The sequence below is a fragment of the Eulemur rufifrons genome, chromosome 7 (genome assembly GCF_041146395.1).
Source record: "Eulemur rufifrons isolate Redbay chromosome 7, OSU_ERuf_1, whole genome shotgun sequence".
In the NCBI taxonomy this organism is placed as follows: domain Eukaryota; kingdom Metazoa; phylum Chordata; class Mammalia; order Primates; family Lemuridae; genus Eulemur; species Eulemur rufifrons.
The window spans coordinates 275,041,394-275,058,076 of record NC_090989.1 but is presented as its reverse complement, the minus strand read 5'-3'; the positions used below and the strand labels follow the sequence as shown (position 1 = coordinate 275,058,076).

Below are 16,683 nucleotides of genomic sequence, written 5' to 3'. Positions count from 1 at the left end.
CCATCACCTTTTTTTTTTTTTTTAACTTTATGTTCTATTACTCCACTTTCAGCCAGTCTGATCTGGAGTACTTGTCTTTTATTGAGCTTCACCTTCCTCTGGTAGTGTGTGTATGTGTGAGAAAGAGAACAAGAGAAGGATTGAATGATTAAGCTGTTTTATAGGTACTGGAAAATTAAAAGGGAAACTATAGTGAAGGTATTGTTTATGACCCCAAATGTATGTAGTCTTCTTTCTGTTCATGTAACTTAAGTTTTCACCACTTTAAAATACTGGAGGGAATGTTGACAAGGAAGGACTACATTATAATGAAATTTTTGATATACAAGTGCAAACAAATTTTCTTAAATGGAGTCCCAAGATCAAATTGCTTTATATATTAGAGTATTATCAATGATCACCATAAATAAAAGTCAAAGCTTAGTATCAGAAAAATCTTTAATTCAAATGCATTTTACTTTAGGCATAAAGTAATCGGAAAAATATAATACAAAATTTCTACATTTTTTATGTAATGTTTGTTTAAGAATAAGTTTTGGTTTTCTTAATTTTTATAAAAAAATTATGTAATGCTTGAACAGTTTGGTAACAACAGAGAATGCCTTCAACTCTTGCGTACCTTTTCTCTTCATTCTGTGTTCCCAACTAAATTTGGTGCTGGTTCCTGTCATTTTAACATAGTGTACTTTATAATCCAGTTATATAAAATTTTCAAACGATCTCTTCCCACTCTCTCAAAAGGCTTTTTTGAATATGTGTGTATTTTGCTTGCTATATTATATCCTTATGTACACATGTATATTATATACATATGTGAATGGCATGTATATTTTCATGTGGCATCTGTCACAGTAGGATTTGATGTAGACTGTATTTGATTTAGCTGAAGAAGCTATTTCAAAGCTGTTTCTACCTTTTTGAATCTTTTCCTGTTATCTTTTTTTCCTTCTGAGTATGATTTAGTGAAATATTCACCAATGTATTCATTTTTTTTAAACAGGTATCGATTAAGGAACAAAAAGATCAATGCCACTGTAAGAACGTTTCCTCTTCTAAATAAAGTTGGTGTAAACAACACTGTCACAACCACAGCCGGAAATGTCATTTCTGTCATAGGAAGTACTGAAACAACGGGGAAAACTGTTCCAAGTACAAACGGAATTTCAAATGCAGAAAACAGTGTTTCCCAGCTAATCTCACGTAGTACTGACAGTACCTTAAGAGCTCTGGAGACTGTGAAGAAAGTGGGGAAGGTTGGCACTAATGGTCAGAATGCTACTGGGCCCTCTGCAGATTCTATAACTGAAAAGTAGGTATTAGGCAAAAATGATTAATATTAATTCTTTATCCTTTTTAGAAACGCCTGAGTATTTTTATTTATCCCAAGGAACAGCAGTTAATCAGAATTTTTATGCAGAATGTTTCATGTAGTAAAAGAAACAGTAAATACCAAAAAATTTTTGTTCTAGTCCTGGCTCTGCAACTGAATAGCTCTGTAAAGTTGGAAGGTCATTTCAACTCTGGGTTTTGTTTTCCTCAACTGTACACTGAAGAGGTTGGACCAGAATTGGGTTTTTTTGACACCTTACTTCCTTTAACTTTAGTATTGATTCCATAGAGGTGCTAGAAAGAAACTAAGGAGAGACCTGAGCAAGTGATATGCTCAGCCTCTAGCCCTGTTTCAATCAGAGCACTTCTGCTTTATTTATACTCTATAATTATGTATAGTTGTTAAAAGGGGAATCTTGGAGCAATACTCTTTGGGCTCAGGTTCTGGGTTATTGGTTCCTAGCTGTTTGATCTTAGGCCAGTTGCTTAACTATCTTCCTCAGTTTACACATCTGTAAAATTAGAATTACTAATACTTCGTATGTTGGCTGTGAGGACTAAATGAGTTAACCCTGCAATATGCTTTGAACAATGCTCCAGATAGTAAGCACTCAATAAATGATGTTTTATTATTGTTATTATTACCACCATTGCTGTTGTGATTGGATGCCAGCATAAGATTTCATTTGGCAAAGAGTTTTGGTGCCGTAAGAAAAATGTTTTAAACTTTCAGATGATCTGAAAAGCTATTTCTGACTCTAAAGTCCCATGTTTTGGTATTCTTTTATAGGTTAAAATCTGAGTTAAAGCATGTTAAGATTTTGTTGCCCACAAATAGTCTGTCAGTATCTATTGTATGCCTGCTAGGAAAAAAGCATTGTGCTAGGCACATAGTACACTGGTAATGATTTCATGTAATAATAATGGGTAGATAAGCAGTAATATTTGCTCCTTCTGCAGTCAGCATGTGATGGGGGAAATTATTTATTAAAGGACCCCTAAATCTTCCCTGGGAGAGATTTTAGAAAAGATTTATCAGAGAACATTATCTAGTGAACACATGTTGTTTATGTACTCATTCTGACCTCTGTTTTTGGCACTGTTGGAAGTACATGAGATATCCAAGGTATCTCTGCCTCTAAGGAATTTATGATGATATAGTTGTGGAGACAGCATTCATGTAAATGAAATAATATTGGAATTGCATTAAAGGACAGGAAAATTTTATATTGCTGGGAAAAATACAGGAGATTTCAGAAAAGGAAATAGTATAACATGGATTAAGTTTGTAGGTAATTATATGGAATATTGAGGAAGCCAGCCTTTTAGATTTGAAGCTTTATGTTAGGGCCTGGCATGAATAAGATTAGATAGATAGGTTGGCACCAAATTATGGAGACCTTATGTTATAGATGTTTAGGAAATGAGCTTTTGAAGGGTTTTGGCAAGGCAATGTTGTAAAACCATTTCATATCCATACAATGGAATATTATTCAGCTATAAAGAATGAAGTACTATTATATGCTACAATATGGATGAATCTTGGAAACATTATGCTAAGTGAAAGAAGGCAGACACAGAAGGCCACATGTATAATTCCATTTATATAAAATGTTCAGAATAGGCAAATCCGTGGAGACAGAAAGTAGATTAATGGTTTCTAGGAGCTTAGGGTGGGAGCAGGAATGGAGAGTACATGCTAATGGGTACAGGTTTCCCTTGGGAGTTATGAAAATGTTCAGGATTAAACAGTGGTGATAATTAGACAACCTTATGATTATACCAACAACCACTGATGGTACACCTTCAATGGTTGAATTGTATCTCAGGTTTTTTTAATGGACTAGAATAACAACTTTAAAAATAATCTACATAAATTATTCATTCAAATATTTAAAAATAAACCTACATACATTATTTATTCATCAGATATTACAGATCATCTAATATTTGCCAAACACCAGGCCAATTGGTGTAGCTAATGAAAATGAGCTAGGGTTGAGGCGGTGGCTCATGCCTATAATCCCAGCACTTTGGGAGCATGAGGCGGGCAATGCAAGCAAGCATGATTGCTTGAGGCCAGGAGTTTGAGACCAGCCCAGGCAACATGGTGAGACCCCCATCTCTAGGAAAAAAAAAGCTGGATGAGGTGACATGCACCTATAGTCTTAGTTACTCAGGAGGCTCAGGTGGGAGGATCTCTTGAGCCCAAGAGTTTGAGGTTCATGATCATTTTCTACTAGTGATTTCACTGTATAATTTTATGAAAAATTTGTTTTGAGGAAGACATTTGGTTATCTTTTGTTCTTTGTAAAACTCTCTTTCCAGTAAAATTGGTTCTCCTCCCAAGACTCCTGTAAGTAATGTAGCGGCTACCTCAGCTGGACCCTCTAATGTTGGAACAGAGCTGAATTCTGTGCCTCAAAAATCCAGCCCCTTTCTAACTAGAGTACCAGTATATCCTCAGCATTCTGAAAACATTCAGTATTTTCAAGATCCAAGGACTCAGATACCCTTTGAAGTCCCACAGTATCCACAGACAGGTAAGTAATTTTGCACAATTTTATGTAATTCTAAGAAAAAAAGAAACTGTAATCTGACATGTGTTTCCCTTAGATAAATGAATGAATCATTTATATCTGTCTAGAATGTCTACATTAAAAAATTAATCCTTAGGAGTATGTGACCCATATGTTTTCTCCTGCCCTAAGAATCTGCGGTTCTAGATACTAATAGTTTTAAGACTGTCATTCCTGTGAATCAAATACAAGGTTCATGAATAAGCTTCAGGGAGTACTGCAAATCCCCCGAAATAGTATGTAAAATGTTTTGTTTATGTATGCTTATGTACAATTTTGGAACGACAATGAACAAGTTACATAGATTTTGAAAGAGGTCTTTAACCTCTGCTCCCAAAAAGGATGATAAGAATCAATGATGTAATCATTTAATCCAAAGCCTATGGCAGTAGATGCTCTAGAAGGAAATTTACCAGCCATCTATTAATAGCTCTATCATGTGTTTTTAAAAAGCAGTGTAACAAAATGTTGAATGTTATGATTTTCATATAGTAATATCTTGAAAATACATAGCTGCTTTGTAAAGCAGGGTAACTAAGGTAAAATTCAAAGCTTATATTTTCCCATATTAAAGGCTGTCTTAGACTTAAACCATTATAAAATGTTGGATTTTACTAAGATTACATTAAATATTCCTTTTTCCAATTTTCAAGGATACTACCCACCACCTCCAACGGTACCAGCTGGTGTGGCTCCCTGTGTTCCTCGCTTTGTGAGGTCCAATAATGTTCCAGAGTCCTCCCTCCCACCTGCTTCCATGCCATATGCCGATCATTACAGTACATTTTCCCCTCGAGATCGAATGAATTCTTCTCCTTACCAGCCTCCTCCTCCGCAGCCGTATGGACCAGTTCCTCCAGTACCTTCTGGGATGTATGCTCCTGTGTATGACAGTAGGCGCATCTGGCGCCCACCTATGTACCAACGAGATGACATTATTAGAAGCAATTCTTTACCTCCAATGGATGTGATGCACTCGTCTGTCTATCAGACATCTTTGCGGGAAAGATATAACTCATTAGATGGATACTATTCGGTGGCTTGTCAGCCACCAAGTGAGCCAAGGACAACTGTGCCTTTACCAAGGGTAAGTGATGATGGAAATAGGAATGCTACTATAGTGTAGTAGTTAGTGTACTAGTTACGAGTCCAATGTGTGGCGTTGAACCTCCCAAGTGTACATTCTGGCTCCTCCACTTATAGTTGTGTGACCCACGGAAGTTACTTCTCCTGTGCCTCAGTTTTTTCATCTGTTTGGTGGAAATAACAGTAGTACCTACCTCAAGGCTGTTGTGAGAATTAAATCAGAAAAATAAAACTTTTAGAACTAGGCCTGATACATATGAATGCTCAATAAATGTCATATTTGGATAGAAAACTGTTGGGAAGGTAAAAATAAATCTCAGAATTACAAGGACAGGGCCTCTTTTCAGTGTCTCCACATACATACAAATGACTTTCCGAAACCAGAAAAGTGAGTGTTCAGATTTTACTTTTAATAACATCAGTTGAATAAATATTAACCTTTTTGTTTAAGTGTGTGGAGAATAGACTAGGGTGACTTTCCCTCCTGTGTTTTTTTATCCCAAAAATATCATAAACTGTTTCCATTATTTTCACAGAGCGTAGTTAAATTTATTCGCCACTCCCTAGATGATTAAGATTGTTTCTTTTATCCTCCATTAGGAACCTTGTGGTCATTTGAAGACCAGTTGCGAGGAGCAGATAAGAAGAAAGCCAGATCAGTGGGCACAGTACCACACTCAGAAAGCACCTCTTGTCTCTTCAACTCTTCCTGTGGCAACACAGTCACCAACACCACCTTCTCCTCTATTCAGTGTAGACTTTCGCACGGATGTAAGAAAGGTTTTAATCACTTGATATTGCAGGGATAGTTTAAACAGTTGACGTCAAATTTTTCATTTAAACCAGGGTTAGCTATTTTGGATATTTTGCAGTGGTTTTGTGTGCACTTGAGGTTAGGTCAGTAAACATTGACTATATACTCACTAGGTGTCGTGAGACTCTGAAGACCATCATATGTCTCTCAGTCCTTTATCAACCAAGAATTAAAATCTTTCCAGCAGTACAGTTATTTTTATAGTCTTTATTAATAATAAGCTTTATATCTACCATTTATTGAGCACCTACTGATGCCAGGCACTGTACCAAGCATTTACATAAAGCTGTTTTATTTAATTCTCACAAAAACCTTAGGGCACAGGTATTATCCATATTTTACAGTTAGGAATCCAACTCAGAGAAGTTATGTAATTAGCCCAAGATCATTCAGCCTGTAAGCAGCTGGGATTTGAATCCTGGACTGAGGGTTTTCTTCCCTACTTCACAAGAGGTGCAGAAATGCCTACTGAATTACTCATGCTGTTTACATCACTGCTAATTATTGTTCTTGGCATTACAGTGTGGAAAGCAATATGGAGATACCTTAAACAGATACAAGTAGACCTACCATTTGATCCAGCAATCCCATTATTGGGCATCTACCCAAAAGAACAAGTTTTTGTGCCAGGATGATTTTACTTTAACCTGGTGTTTTTAGTACTGTTAGATTTAGAGAAAACCATTAATTTCTTTTTAAAGTTTCTTCTAATTTATTTCTTACCCCCAGAGGATCTGATATAAAACATTTTTTAGTCTTTTTTATCATAAAAGATTTCAAACATATGCCAGGCACAGTGGCTCATGCCTATAATGCCAACTCGGGAGGCTGAGTCAGGAGGATTGCTTGAGGCCAAGAGTTCCAGACCAGTCTGAGCAACATTTTAGAGACCCTGTCTCTAAAAAAAAAAAAAAATTTCAAACATACACAAATGTAGAGAGAATAGTATAATAAACTCTGTTTCCCAGCTTTTACAATTATCAACTCAGCCAAATCTTATTTTATTTGTACCACCCCCTTTTCCTGCTGGTTTATTTTGAAATAATCTTAGGCATTATATTTTTTTATCCATAAATCTTTTAATAAAGCATTGAATTTTTAAACTAGATCCAAATTTGTCTTATCAAACTTAGACTTCTTCGTTCGAAGCAGGTAAACATCTTGACAACAGTGACAGAGCTGCCACTTGCTTGATAGAAAAGTGTATTTTCATTTTTTATATGTTTTAGGAAATGAGTATTTTCCTGAGATTAAGATATGCTCTCAGCTTACAGTTTGTCTTGGGGCAAGTTATTTAACTTTTTTGGCCTTAAGTTTTCTTATCTGAATAATTAATAAACTAGATTTAAAGATTATTACAACTTTAATATTCTGGTCCTATAGTATTCCTTACAGTTCCTTTAAAATGTATTCACTTCCTCTTCTAGCCCAAGACCCCTGTTTGAATTCTTTGGCTCTTTATTTAATACTACATGGTTTATCAGTCATGTTCCCTTATTTGCACGTTGTTCATTTGTCAAGGAAATTATAAACTCCTTTAGGACATAGACTGTGTGATCTCTGTGTCTGTGTGTATCTGTATATTTGTTTTCTTTTGCTTTTTCTTCTCTTTTTTTTTGTTTTTTAGAGCACCCCATACCATGTTAGTGACATGCTACAAATATTTGTTGATTGCTTTTGATAGTATCAGTCAAGTGTTCCTTATGAGCACTTAAAGGAAAAAGGGAAAAGAGAAGGCATGCCATTTTTCTAATGTAAAAATACTATTTGTTGCTTATAACAGTTTTTATATTATTAAAAGAGTATAATTGTTCACTGTGAAGTTCTCTGAATTCTGTAATAGTCACTTTATATTAGTTACAAGCTTATAAATTTAAGTTTCTTACTAATTGGCTTATTTTTTTTTAAAAACCAGTTCTCTGAGAGTGTGAGTGGTACAAAATTTGAAGAAGATCATCTTTCCCATTATTCTCCCTGGTCCTGTGGCACCATAGGCTCCTGTATAAATGCCATCGATTCAGAGCCCAAAGATGTAATTGCTAATTCAAATGCTGTGTTAATGGTATGATTTTGCTGGGGTTGGGGTTTGGTGGGGAGAGATAATGCATGTTGACTCAAGTTTTACAATGAATGCTTTCATCTTTTTACTGTTGCTATATATATAACTCATTTGTAAGCAGCTGCATTATATTTAGATAAGTCTGAAATAAATTGCGTTTAATGTTTAAATTGTTTGAGCATAGTTTAGTGGTTTAATAATAGTGTTGGATTATCACTGACATGTAGAGCTAGTGTTAAATTTACCAGAAAACTTAATCACATGTCTCTTGATAGCATATACTTACTAGCTGAAATAATAGCCAACAGTCCTTTTATTGATTTTCTTTGGTTTATGCAGGACCTGGACAGTGGAGATGTTAAGAGAAGAGTACATTTATTTGAAACTCAGAGAAGGACAAAAGAAGAAGACCCAATAATTCCCTTTAGTGATGGACCCATCATCTCAAAGTGGGGTGCAATTTCCAGATCTTCCCGTACAGGTTACCATACTACGGATCCTGTCCAGGCCACTGCTTCCCAAGGAAGTGCAACTAAGCCCATCAGCGTATCAGGTAATCCATTTAACTAATCCCTAGTCTGATATAAGGCACTGTGCTTTTTAATCCGCAATCTATACAATAGAGTACGTTTCCCTCCATTTAACAACTCTAGTAAACTCAGGATTAAATGGTTTAACCAGCATCATATGGCTAGTGGGATAAAATCAGATCTTTTTTTGAAAAGTATACATGCATATCTATCCACTAGTTTTTCACTTTTGCAAACATTGTTTGTTTCTATGTTTCTCTAGATTATGTCCCTTACGTCAATGCTGTTGATTCAAGGTGGAGTTCATATGGCAGTGAGGCCACATCATCAGCACACTATATTGAACGGTAATGTTTTTCTTAATTCTTTAGGATTCTCCATTCTCAGGCTTGTATGTATCCTCAGAGACCAAATCCCACCCCCATTTGTTCATGAAATGTGCTTTGCTAGTCTGAGCTGTGTAACAAATTTGTAAAAAAAATTTTTACTTTTACATTTATTTTCACAAAGCTTTCAGGGTTGATCTGTTACTTAAAACATATAGTCATTACTGCTTTAGTTGCTTCATTTATTTTACTTTTATTAAAATAACCGTATTTCTCTTTAAAGGGACAGATTCATTGTTACTGATTTATCTGGTCATAGAAAGCATTCCAGTACTGGAGACCTTTTAAGCATTGAACTTCAGCAGGTAGGTTCTAGGTAACTTAGCTTTGAATTTTTAAAAAAATAGAATGACATTTGAAAACTATGGTTGAAAACTTACTTTACTTTTTTCCCCCCTTTCTCCTTATATAGGCCAAGAGTAACTCATTACTTCTTCAGAGGGAGGCCAATGCTCTGGCCATGCAACAGAAGTGGAATTCCCTGGATGAAGGCCGTCACCTTACCTTAAATCTTCTAAGCAAGGAAATTGAACTGAGAAATGGAGAGGTAACAAAACTGAACCTCTCAGCTTCATGCATAATGTATTTGTTTTCTGCAAGCTGTACCTTGGTTTATACCAGTCTTTGTGCATTTCAGTGTGCCGTTTTCTTATGTATGATTGATCACTGTTAAAACTTACAGTAGAAATAAAATTACAGTCTGAGATTTCCTAAATAATTCTTTAATTAAACCCTTGAGATTCCCATTTTAATTTAAGTTCCACAGGCATAAGATCGGTATTTTTGTTGTTTACAGAGTGATTATACAGAAGATTCAACAGATACTAAGCCTGATAGGGATATTGAATTAGAGCTTTCAGCACTTGATACTGATGAACCTGATGGACAAAGTGAACAAATCGAAGTAAGTGCCACAATTAGATAATTAGGAAGCTTTGTTCCTTTAAAAATTAAAAAGTATAAAATACTTTCATACTGAAGAATTAAAATTTTATTTTCCTAGGAGATCCTGGACATACAACTTGGAATCAATTCTCAAAATGATCAGTTGCTGAATGGAACAGCAGTGGAAAATGGGCATCCTGTCCAACAGCACCAAAAGGAGCCACTAAAGCAGAAAAAACAGAGTTTAGGTGAAGACCATGTGATTCTGTGAGTGTTAGACAGAAAATTCATAACCAGTGGACTTAGGGCATGAATACTTAAAGAGAAATAGATGCTATATTAAATTCATTTTTGGCTTTGTGCTGTGAGGAAGACCTTAATATAATAGGGCAATGATTTGGTCAGTCCAGATTTTTAGGGGAGAAGAGATAAAATTGAACTAACAAAGTAGTCCATTTTAGTAGCCTGAAACTTGCTTTTTGTTGGGATAAAAGTCTGTGCTCCAATATCAGATTATACTCCTTCAATATGGTAGCCAAACTTAAAGAATTAAAACCTAGATTAAGGGTTTCTTTTTTTTTTAAATCATGTTAAGTCTGGGCTTAGTGGCTCATGCCTGTAATCCTAGCACTTCGGAGGGCTGAGGCAGGAGGATCACTTGAGGCCAGGAGTTCAAGACCAACCTGGGCAATAGTGTGAGACCCCATCTCTAAAAAAAAAAATAATTTAAAAAATTAGTCAGGTGTGGTGGCACACATCTTTAGTCCTAGGTTGTCAGTGTTTGGCAACCTCATTTTGCCAGCTACTCAGAAGGCTAAGGCAGGAGGATCTCGAGCCCAGGAGTGTGAGGCTGCCGTGAGCTATGAACGTGCCAATGCACTCCAGCCAGGGCAACACGGCAAAAAAAGAAAAAAAGACATGTTAAGATTTTCTTGGCTATAATAATACTCTTTTATATAATTACTGCCAAAAATATGGGCTTAATCTTGAACTTGATAATTTGTATGGCCATAAATAAACCAGTATTTTAATTTTTTATTATAATTTTTGAAAAATGGGATTTTTTAAGTGACTTGTGATGCTTTTAGTGTTTTTGCCTAGGGGCTTGTAAAGCTTGATACAATTTTCACAAAGCATGTGTGGTTGCTCTTTAAAGTTTTCACTTAAGACTAATTTGTTTTCAATATCATTTATTTTTTCAGGGAGGAACAAAAAACAATTCTGCCGGTAACTTCTTGCTTTAGCCAACCACTCCCAGTGTCTATTAGCAATGCAAGTTGCCTCCCCATCACCACATCTGTCAGTGTTGGCAACCTCATTTTGAAAACTCATGTTATGTCTGAAGATAAAAACGACTTTTTAAAACCTGTTGCAAATGGGAAGATGGTTAACAGCTGAAAGAAGGTTCATCTTTCAAATTTGTGACCATACCATGGAAGCATTTACACTAGCTTTTTATATATATAATATATATTATATAATGTATATTTTTTTTAAAAAAAAATGATATTACCGGGGGCATCCATTTCCTGTGGACTCTTTGATACTTCAAGCCCTCTTGCATTAGCATTATGAAAAAAAAAAAGAAAATTTACTTTACTAGGGTAACACGTTCACTTTCCAGAAGTGATTGGAATTTGGACAACATTTAACTTAAGCTTCAAGCAGCTTTTTATGAGTTTGTAGCAATCCGGTGCAGTAACTGAGCCATTTCCTATTTTAAATGGCTTCTATAGAAAATTAACAACTCAGTTATTAAACTAGCAGGATCCTACAATGATACATCTAGTGAAAGTAGACTTAATTAACTTATTTATTTCTATTTTATGTTTCACTGAGAGAAGTTTCCATCTCATTCCAGCTGCTTTATTTATCTTTTTCATGGGACTTTGCATGGATTTTTTTTTTCTTTTTTTTCTTTTGAAGAGTGAAGTTAGACATTCTTACCATAGAATTTTACAGGGTTATATACTAGCTTTCTTTACTGCATTATATGTAGGAGTGTGGTGCAGTGCTTTTATCTGTAGCATTTAATTTTTTTTTTAATTTTCCATTTTTCAAGGATAGTTTCTGCTTTGTTAATATTTATACACAGGCTACTTGTTGAAGTAATTAATTAAAAATATAACCAAGTGCCTAAGTCTTTCAGCTGATGTACTAGATATTAAATTCTCCTAAGTTATGCAGAATCGTTTTTACAGTTTTGATAAATTATGCACTAATGTAATGGCAGTTTTTTAAAATGCAGATTTAAGCCTGTACATTATTGAATCTGATGACTTGGCAAAAGAATCAGGTGCTTTCGGCTTTCTTGAGAAAACCCTGTATGTAGCGTTTGCACTGACTAACAAGATGGTATTGCTGGGTTTTTAACTTAAACTAATTAATTTGGGCGTTCTTTGCATTATCTTGGTTAAATATTGTTTATTGTTACTTCATGTTGGGGTTTAATTTTTCTTGTTTTTTGACTGTTAGGTTGATAAGACTATGAACCATGTAATAGTGGAACATTGACTAACATTTATTCATACTTAAAAACATGAATAATTTCTGCCCTGCTAAAATGTGACTGAAATAGTTTTTGACTTGGCGTCTGAAAGTATGCAGTATATTCAACTAGACATGCCCCAGATTTGTGGAAGATACTTTATTGAAACCTAAATTTCAGTCAACATTTGAAAACAAAAGCTGGGCATTCCTTCCTGGTGATCTTACCTATGGTTTGTCTTTTTGTTTTTCCTCTGTTTCTTTAAGATTAGTTTGAGTTTTATTATTTTTTTTTTAATTAACTTCTGTGAAGTTGTTTACTCTGAAAATTGTACTGGAATATTTTAAGCCAAGCTGATCTTTCACCAGGTGTACTGTATGTAAGGGCTTTTCCTGCTAGCAAGATGCTTAAACAGGATCATGTTATTGGTCGTCTGAGCTATTTAGTTGTTTTACAAAACCACAGCATTGTATCAGATAAGATTTTGATAAAAAGTTTTGTGCACATTTCCAGGGGCGGGAGGGTTGACATTTCCCTGAAATTTCTTGATCAGAATGAGTAAATACTGGTGTTTGATACCTGTCTTAATGAACATGCTCATAAGGTGACTGATAAGTTGTAAATATACCTGAGAAACAAAAGGGGTAGTTTTGATATTCTGGTGTCAGTATGGAAGATCTTACACATTTATTTAATACTCAAATGTATGAAGACGTTTGTTTGTAGCATAATAGCACAGTAGCCTTGACTTAATTTCCTTTGGTTAGTACTGTACTTTTCTGCCATGGCCAGTGCTCCCCATCCCTACAAAGACATTTTTATTTATTTCACTCTGTAACCTGAAATGAATAGGAACAAGAGTTTTAAACCATGTTACATTAACTTATTTCAGACATTATAAATTAGCCTAGGATATTACAGGAATATGATTGTTATATAATTTATATCAGAACCTTTCTATAAATATGTGCTTATTACATTTGAAATGCTTCCAATGTACTTTATTTGCTGTTTGTAATTCCAAAAAGGATATGCAAACCATTCTATTTCATGGATATTTAATAGTGAGATCTTCCATGTTGAAGGTAATGTATTTTTTTTTAAGATTTTAAAATTGCTATTTTGTTACAAAATAGAGACCTATTAACAGTTTGAGAGCTCCTTATGTGCCCTCAGGGAAAGAACCCTCTGTGCAACAGAACTACACAAAACATCTTCAGCACGTTCTGAGGGTGAATATATACTACATAAATTGATCTTGTGTATTTAACCTTATCTTTTTAATTTTAAAATTGAAATTTTGAAACTTGGTTGTGCTCTGCTGGAGGGGGTTGGGATAAACTGCTTAGATGTTTGCCTACTTGTCCAGTGAAATTACATTTGCATCAGTATATGTATATACCTGCCAACCTTATTGGTATGTCTCAGAACATTTATATTAAAATAATACTTGTCTTGCAGCAGGTGATCCCATAAAACAATAACTCCCTGTTCTTAAAAACTTACTCTCTTTCTCACTAACAACATAGGAATTGTTTCTGTGTTGTGATTATTCTGGATTGCATCCATTTTCTATGTAAGGATGGCCACCTTCTGTCTGTCATGGTGGGTTTAACGTGAAGTAAAGCCATTGGTCATCTGCCACTTTAGAAGAAAGCAGTTCATCTGATCCTTCTTCAGAATGGTACCTACCGATGTCATAGAAGAAAATGTTATAAATCAGATCTAGGATGTGACTTTTTAAAATTGGGGCATTCCTATCATTTGACCCTTTTCTTAACACATTGTGACATACACACGTTTGAAATCAAAGGATACAAAGCAACAGGAGAGGAAATTTATAATGTTGGTAACTGAACTACGCATATTGCCTATGGTCTAATCTAATCAGAAAAAGTAGTCTAAGGTCTAGAAAGCAGGAAAGTGGTGGTTATTTTTTATTTTTTATTTTTTTTTTCATTTTTTTGTGTTTTTGTTTTTTAGTTTCTAAGTCCCATTCTGAAGTCTGTGCCGCCTCATTCATTTACTGTGGATGTAGCATCAATAATTCTTTTTTGTAGTCTCATTTCATTTTAGGAATTCTGAGAAAGTTACTTATGTATTTCTTTAGTTGGTTCCTGAACAAAGCAGATTCCCTTGCCTTTGCTGCCATGACTTACTGTCAATGCCATGTGATGAACCAGTGTCATACATGAAAAGTTGTGCTTTGTACTTTTCAAAAGAAGGTAGTTCATTAGGCCAGTGGCATTGATTTTTTTCTCCAATAGCTATTTACTCTAATAAGAGAATAATAAAAGAAACCTCCCATACGAGAACTGAAATTTTCCATTTGTATGGATCTAGTCACTTTCACTCAGATTTCAAGTCAAGGCTAAGTACATAAAGCACATCCCACTTTTATATGCTGCCTTGAGAAAGTTACAAGGATGCACAGCAATTTGTAGGAATTTAAAATAGGATCATTTAAACATTTGAAAAAATTGTTTTAAAACCATCTAGCTTGCTTTTGGATTTTAAATGTTAAAGCCCATGTTGTCTTGTTAACAGGGGTGGTATTTATAACAATCAGATTCAGCATGTGATTTAAACTTTGAATCTGGCCATTTCTTCCCCAGCTTCTTTCAGTCATTTTCTGAGCAGACTGTTACCAGTATTGATAACTAATCATTAAAAGGAAAAGTTGCATTGCAACTATATATTGGTTTCCTGGAAGAACTTTTCTTGTGTTTTAGTGAATGAAGAGCGATGATGGGATCACTTACTGTAACTCCTACATAAGGACACCTTCTGCAAGCAGAACACAAATGAACATGCTCAAGGAGTATCCCATTTTCTGGATAAATTGAACAAGTAACTCCTTTATACTAGCCCTTTCTTTGTATCCCTTTGCTGGCAAGGGAATACAAGGAGAAATGGCCACAGATCAGAACACCCCACATTTAAGTGGTGTCTTATTTTTACTCCAAGAGCAGTTAATCCCCCAAATCTGAAATTGGCAATTTTTTCTTTTTTTAAAATAAAATTTTAAAAATATCCCCAAACCAGTGGAACACAGACACTGGCTGCACTTAGTACTGCCAAAATCCAAGGTCATTTGCACATATTCCATCAACCTGTCAAGAATTAGGCCTCACTTTATAACCCAAGGCATGGAAGTGCATGCATTCTCTTAGCTGGGCAAACAATTATACTGTAGTTGTGATACAACACATGTGGCTTTTATTTGTACTGCACATATCCACTGTACAGCCACTTGGGAGTATCGTGGTTAGCTTGCAGCAACTGCTGTCTGCATTTATACTGTTTATTGCATATTCTTTTCCCTGGAAGTGAAAGAGAAATGTTTTTCTTGTTGCATTGATTACATTTTATAAATTTGCTTAGCTGGAAAGTTTGGGAAAAGAGGCCTGTTTGTCAATTGTACAACCGATTGTGAAGCTCTAGTGTGAATATTTTTACGTCTGTATTAGACATTTTCTTTGCAAATCTATTGTTCGATTGAAATGTAAATGAAATTAAAGATGGTGTACACCCATCATGTAAAAAGCAGGCACCATCTCTAAGATGGATTTAATGCTCATTTTTAAGACATATACTCAGCTTCTATTTAAAACTATAATTTAAAATAATTCTGTACAATGAAATGGGGAATATATATGGGAATAAATTCTATTCCATTTATTTCAATTTGAATTTCCAAATTGTAATGTTTCCCTTTGTGCTATAGGAATAGGATTAAATGGGGAAAGGCTAGGACTTTTAAGGCCTGTATTTGGGGGGGAGGGCAAAGATGGAACAATGAGGGTTGTGATGATAGTGAATAGCAAAGAGTGAATTCTGTGTGTTTTTGCTGTAGCACTGAAGTGAAGAGATATTAGCTTTGGCTGTTCACAAAATAGAGCATCATGATTTTCAGTGTTTGAGAGAAAATTGATGGAAAAAGTTTGCAGTACTCGACATGTATTTGCATGCACAAAATAAAATTATTTGTCCACCTTAACAGTTGTTTGTTTAGTGTCAATATTAAGTTTATGGTATTATTTTAGTTATCTTTATTTTCTTGGTATATTGTTTGGCTTAACAAAGCTATCAGGACACTCCCTAAGTTGGAATTTAAATGATTACCTGCCACATCCATGTATCATTGGGAAGAATCTGAAAAAAAATTAGTACACCCCAGGAGGTTGAGATATTCCTTAATTCTGTCAGTCACTTCATTCATTCCATATAGAGCACTTTCTGTGTGGGAAATGAGGACGTATATAATACCGAGTTTACTGTCTAGTGGGGAAAACAGGACAGATACATAAGTAACTTACAAAGCAATGTATCATCAAGGTATTAAGATAGTTCTGTGGACCTCAGAATATGAACAGAGAATGGTCTGAGTGGACCTAGACAGCATTTTCATTGAGCCTTGAGTGGTTTTATTCATTCACTCAGTTGATATATTTAAGCCCCTATTTGTGCTGGTCATTAAGGTGAAAGGTCAATAAAATATAAGCCCCTAGTCTAGAAGTTCATAGT

At 35.0% G+C, this 16,683-nt stretch overlaps 1 protein-coding gene across 2 annotated transcripts in view; it reads left to right on the top strand.

Moving 5' to 3' along the window:
• The window catches only part of RC3H2 (ring finger and CCCH-type domains 2), a 44,591-nt gene extending 28,435 nt beyond the window's left edge, over positions 1 to 16,156 (top strand). Inside the window, exons 10-21 of one of the 2 annotated variants that reach the window (XM_069476751.1) lie at positions 1,001 to 1,309; positions 3,658 to 3,872; positions 4,562 to 4,995; positions 5,595 to 5,765; positions 7,724 to 7,870; positions 8,207 to 8,420; positions 8,660 to 8,744; positions 9,007 to 9,088; positions 9,196 to 9,330; positions 9,580 to 9,687; positions 9,787 to 9,935; positions 10,871 to 11,083. In XM_069476751.1, coding sequence (XP_069332852.1) covers positions 1,001 to 1,309; positions 3,658 to 3,872; positions 4,562 to 4,995; positions 5,595 to 5,765; positions 7,724 to 7,870; positions 8,207 to 8,420; positions 8,660 to 8,744; positions 9,007 to 9,088; positions 9,196 to 9,330; positions 9,580 to 9,687; positions 9,787 to 9,935; positions 10,871 to 11,066 — 2,245 coding nt within the window. In that variant the 3' untranslated portion in view covers positions 11,067 to 11,083. Of the gene's footprint in view, positions 1 to 1,000; positions 1,310 to 3,657; positions 3,873 to 4,561; positions 4,996 to 5,594; positions 5,766 to 7,723; positions 7,871 to 8,206; positions 8,421 to 8,659; positions 8,745 to 9,006; positions 9,089 to 9,195; positions 9,331 to 9,579; positions 9,688 to 9,786; positions 9,936 to 10,870 lie in introns of both variants that reach the window. The other variant, XM_069476752.1, reaches the window with a different exon arrangement.
• Positions 16,157 to 16,683: the final 527 nt, after the last annotated feature.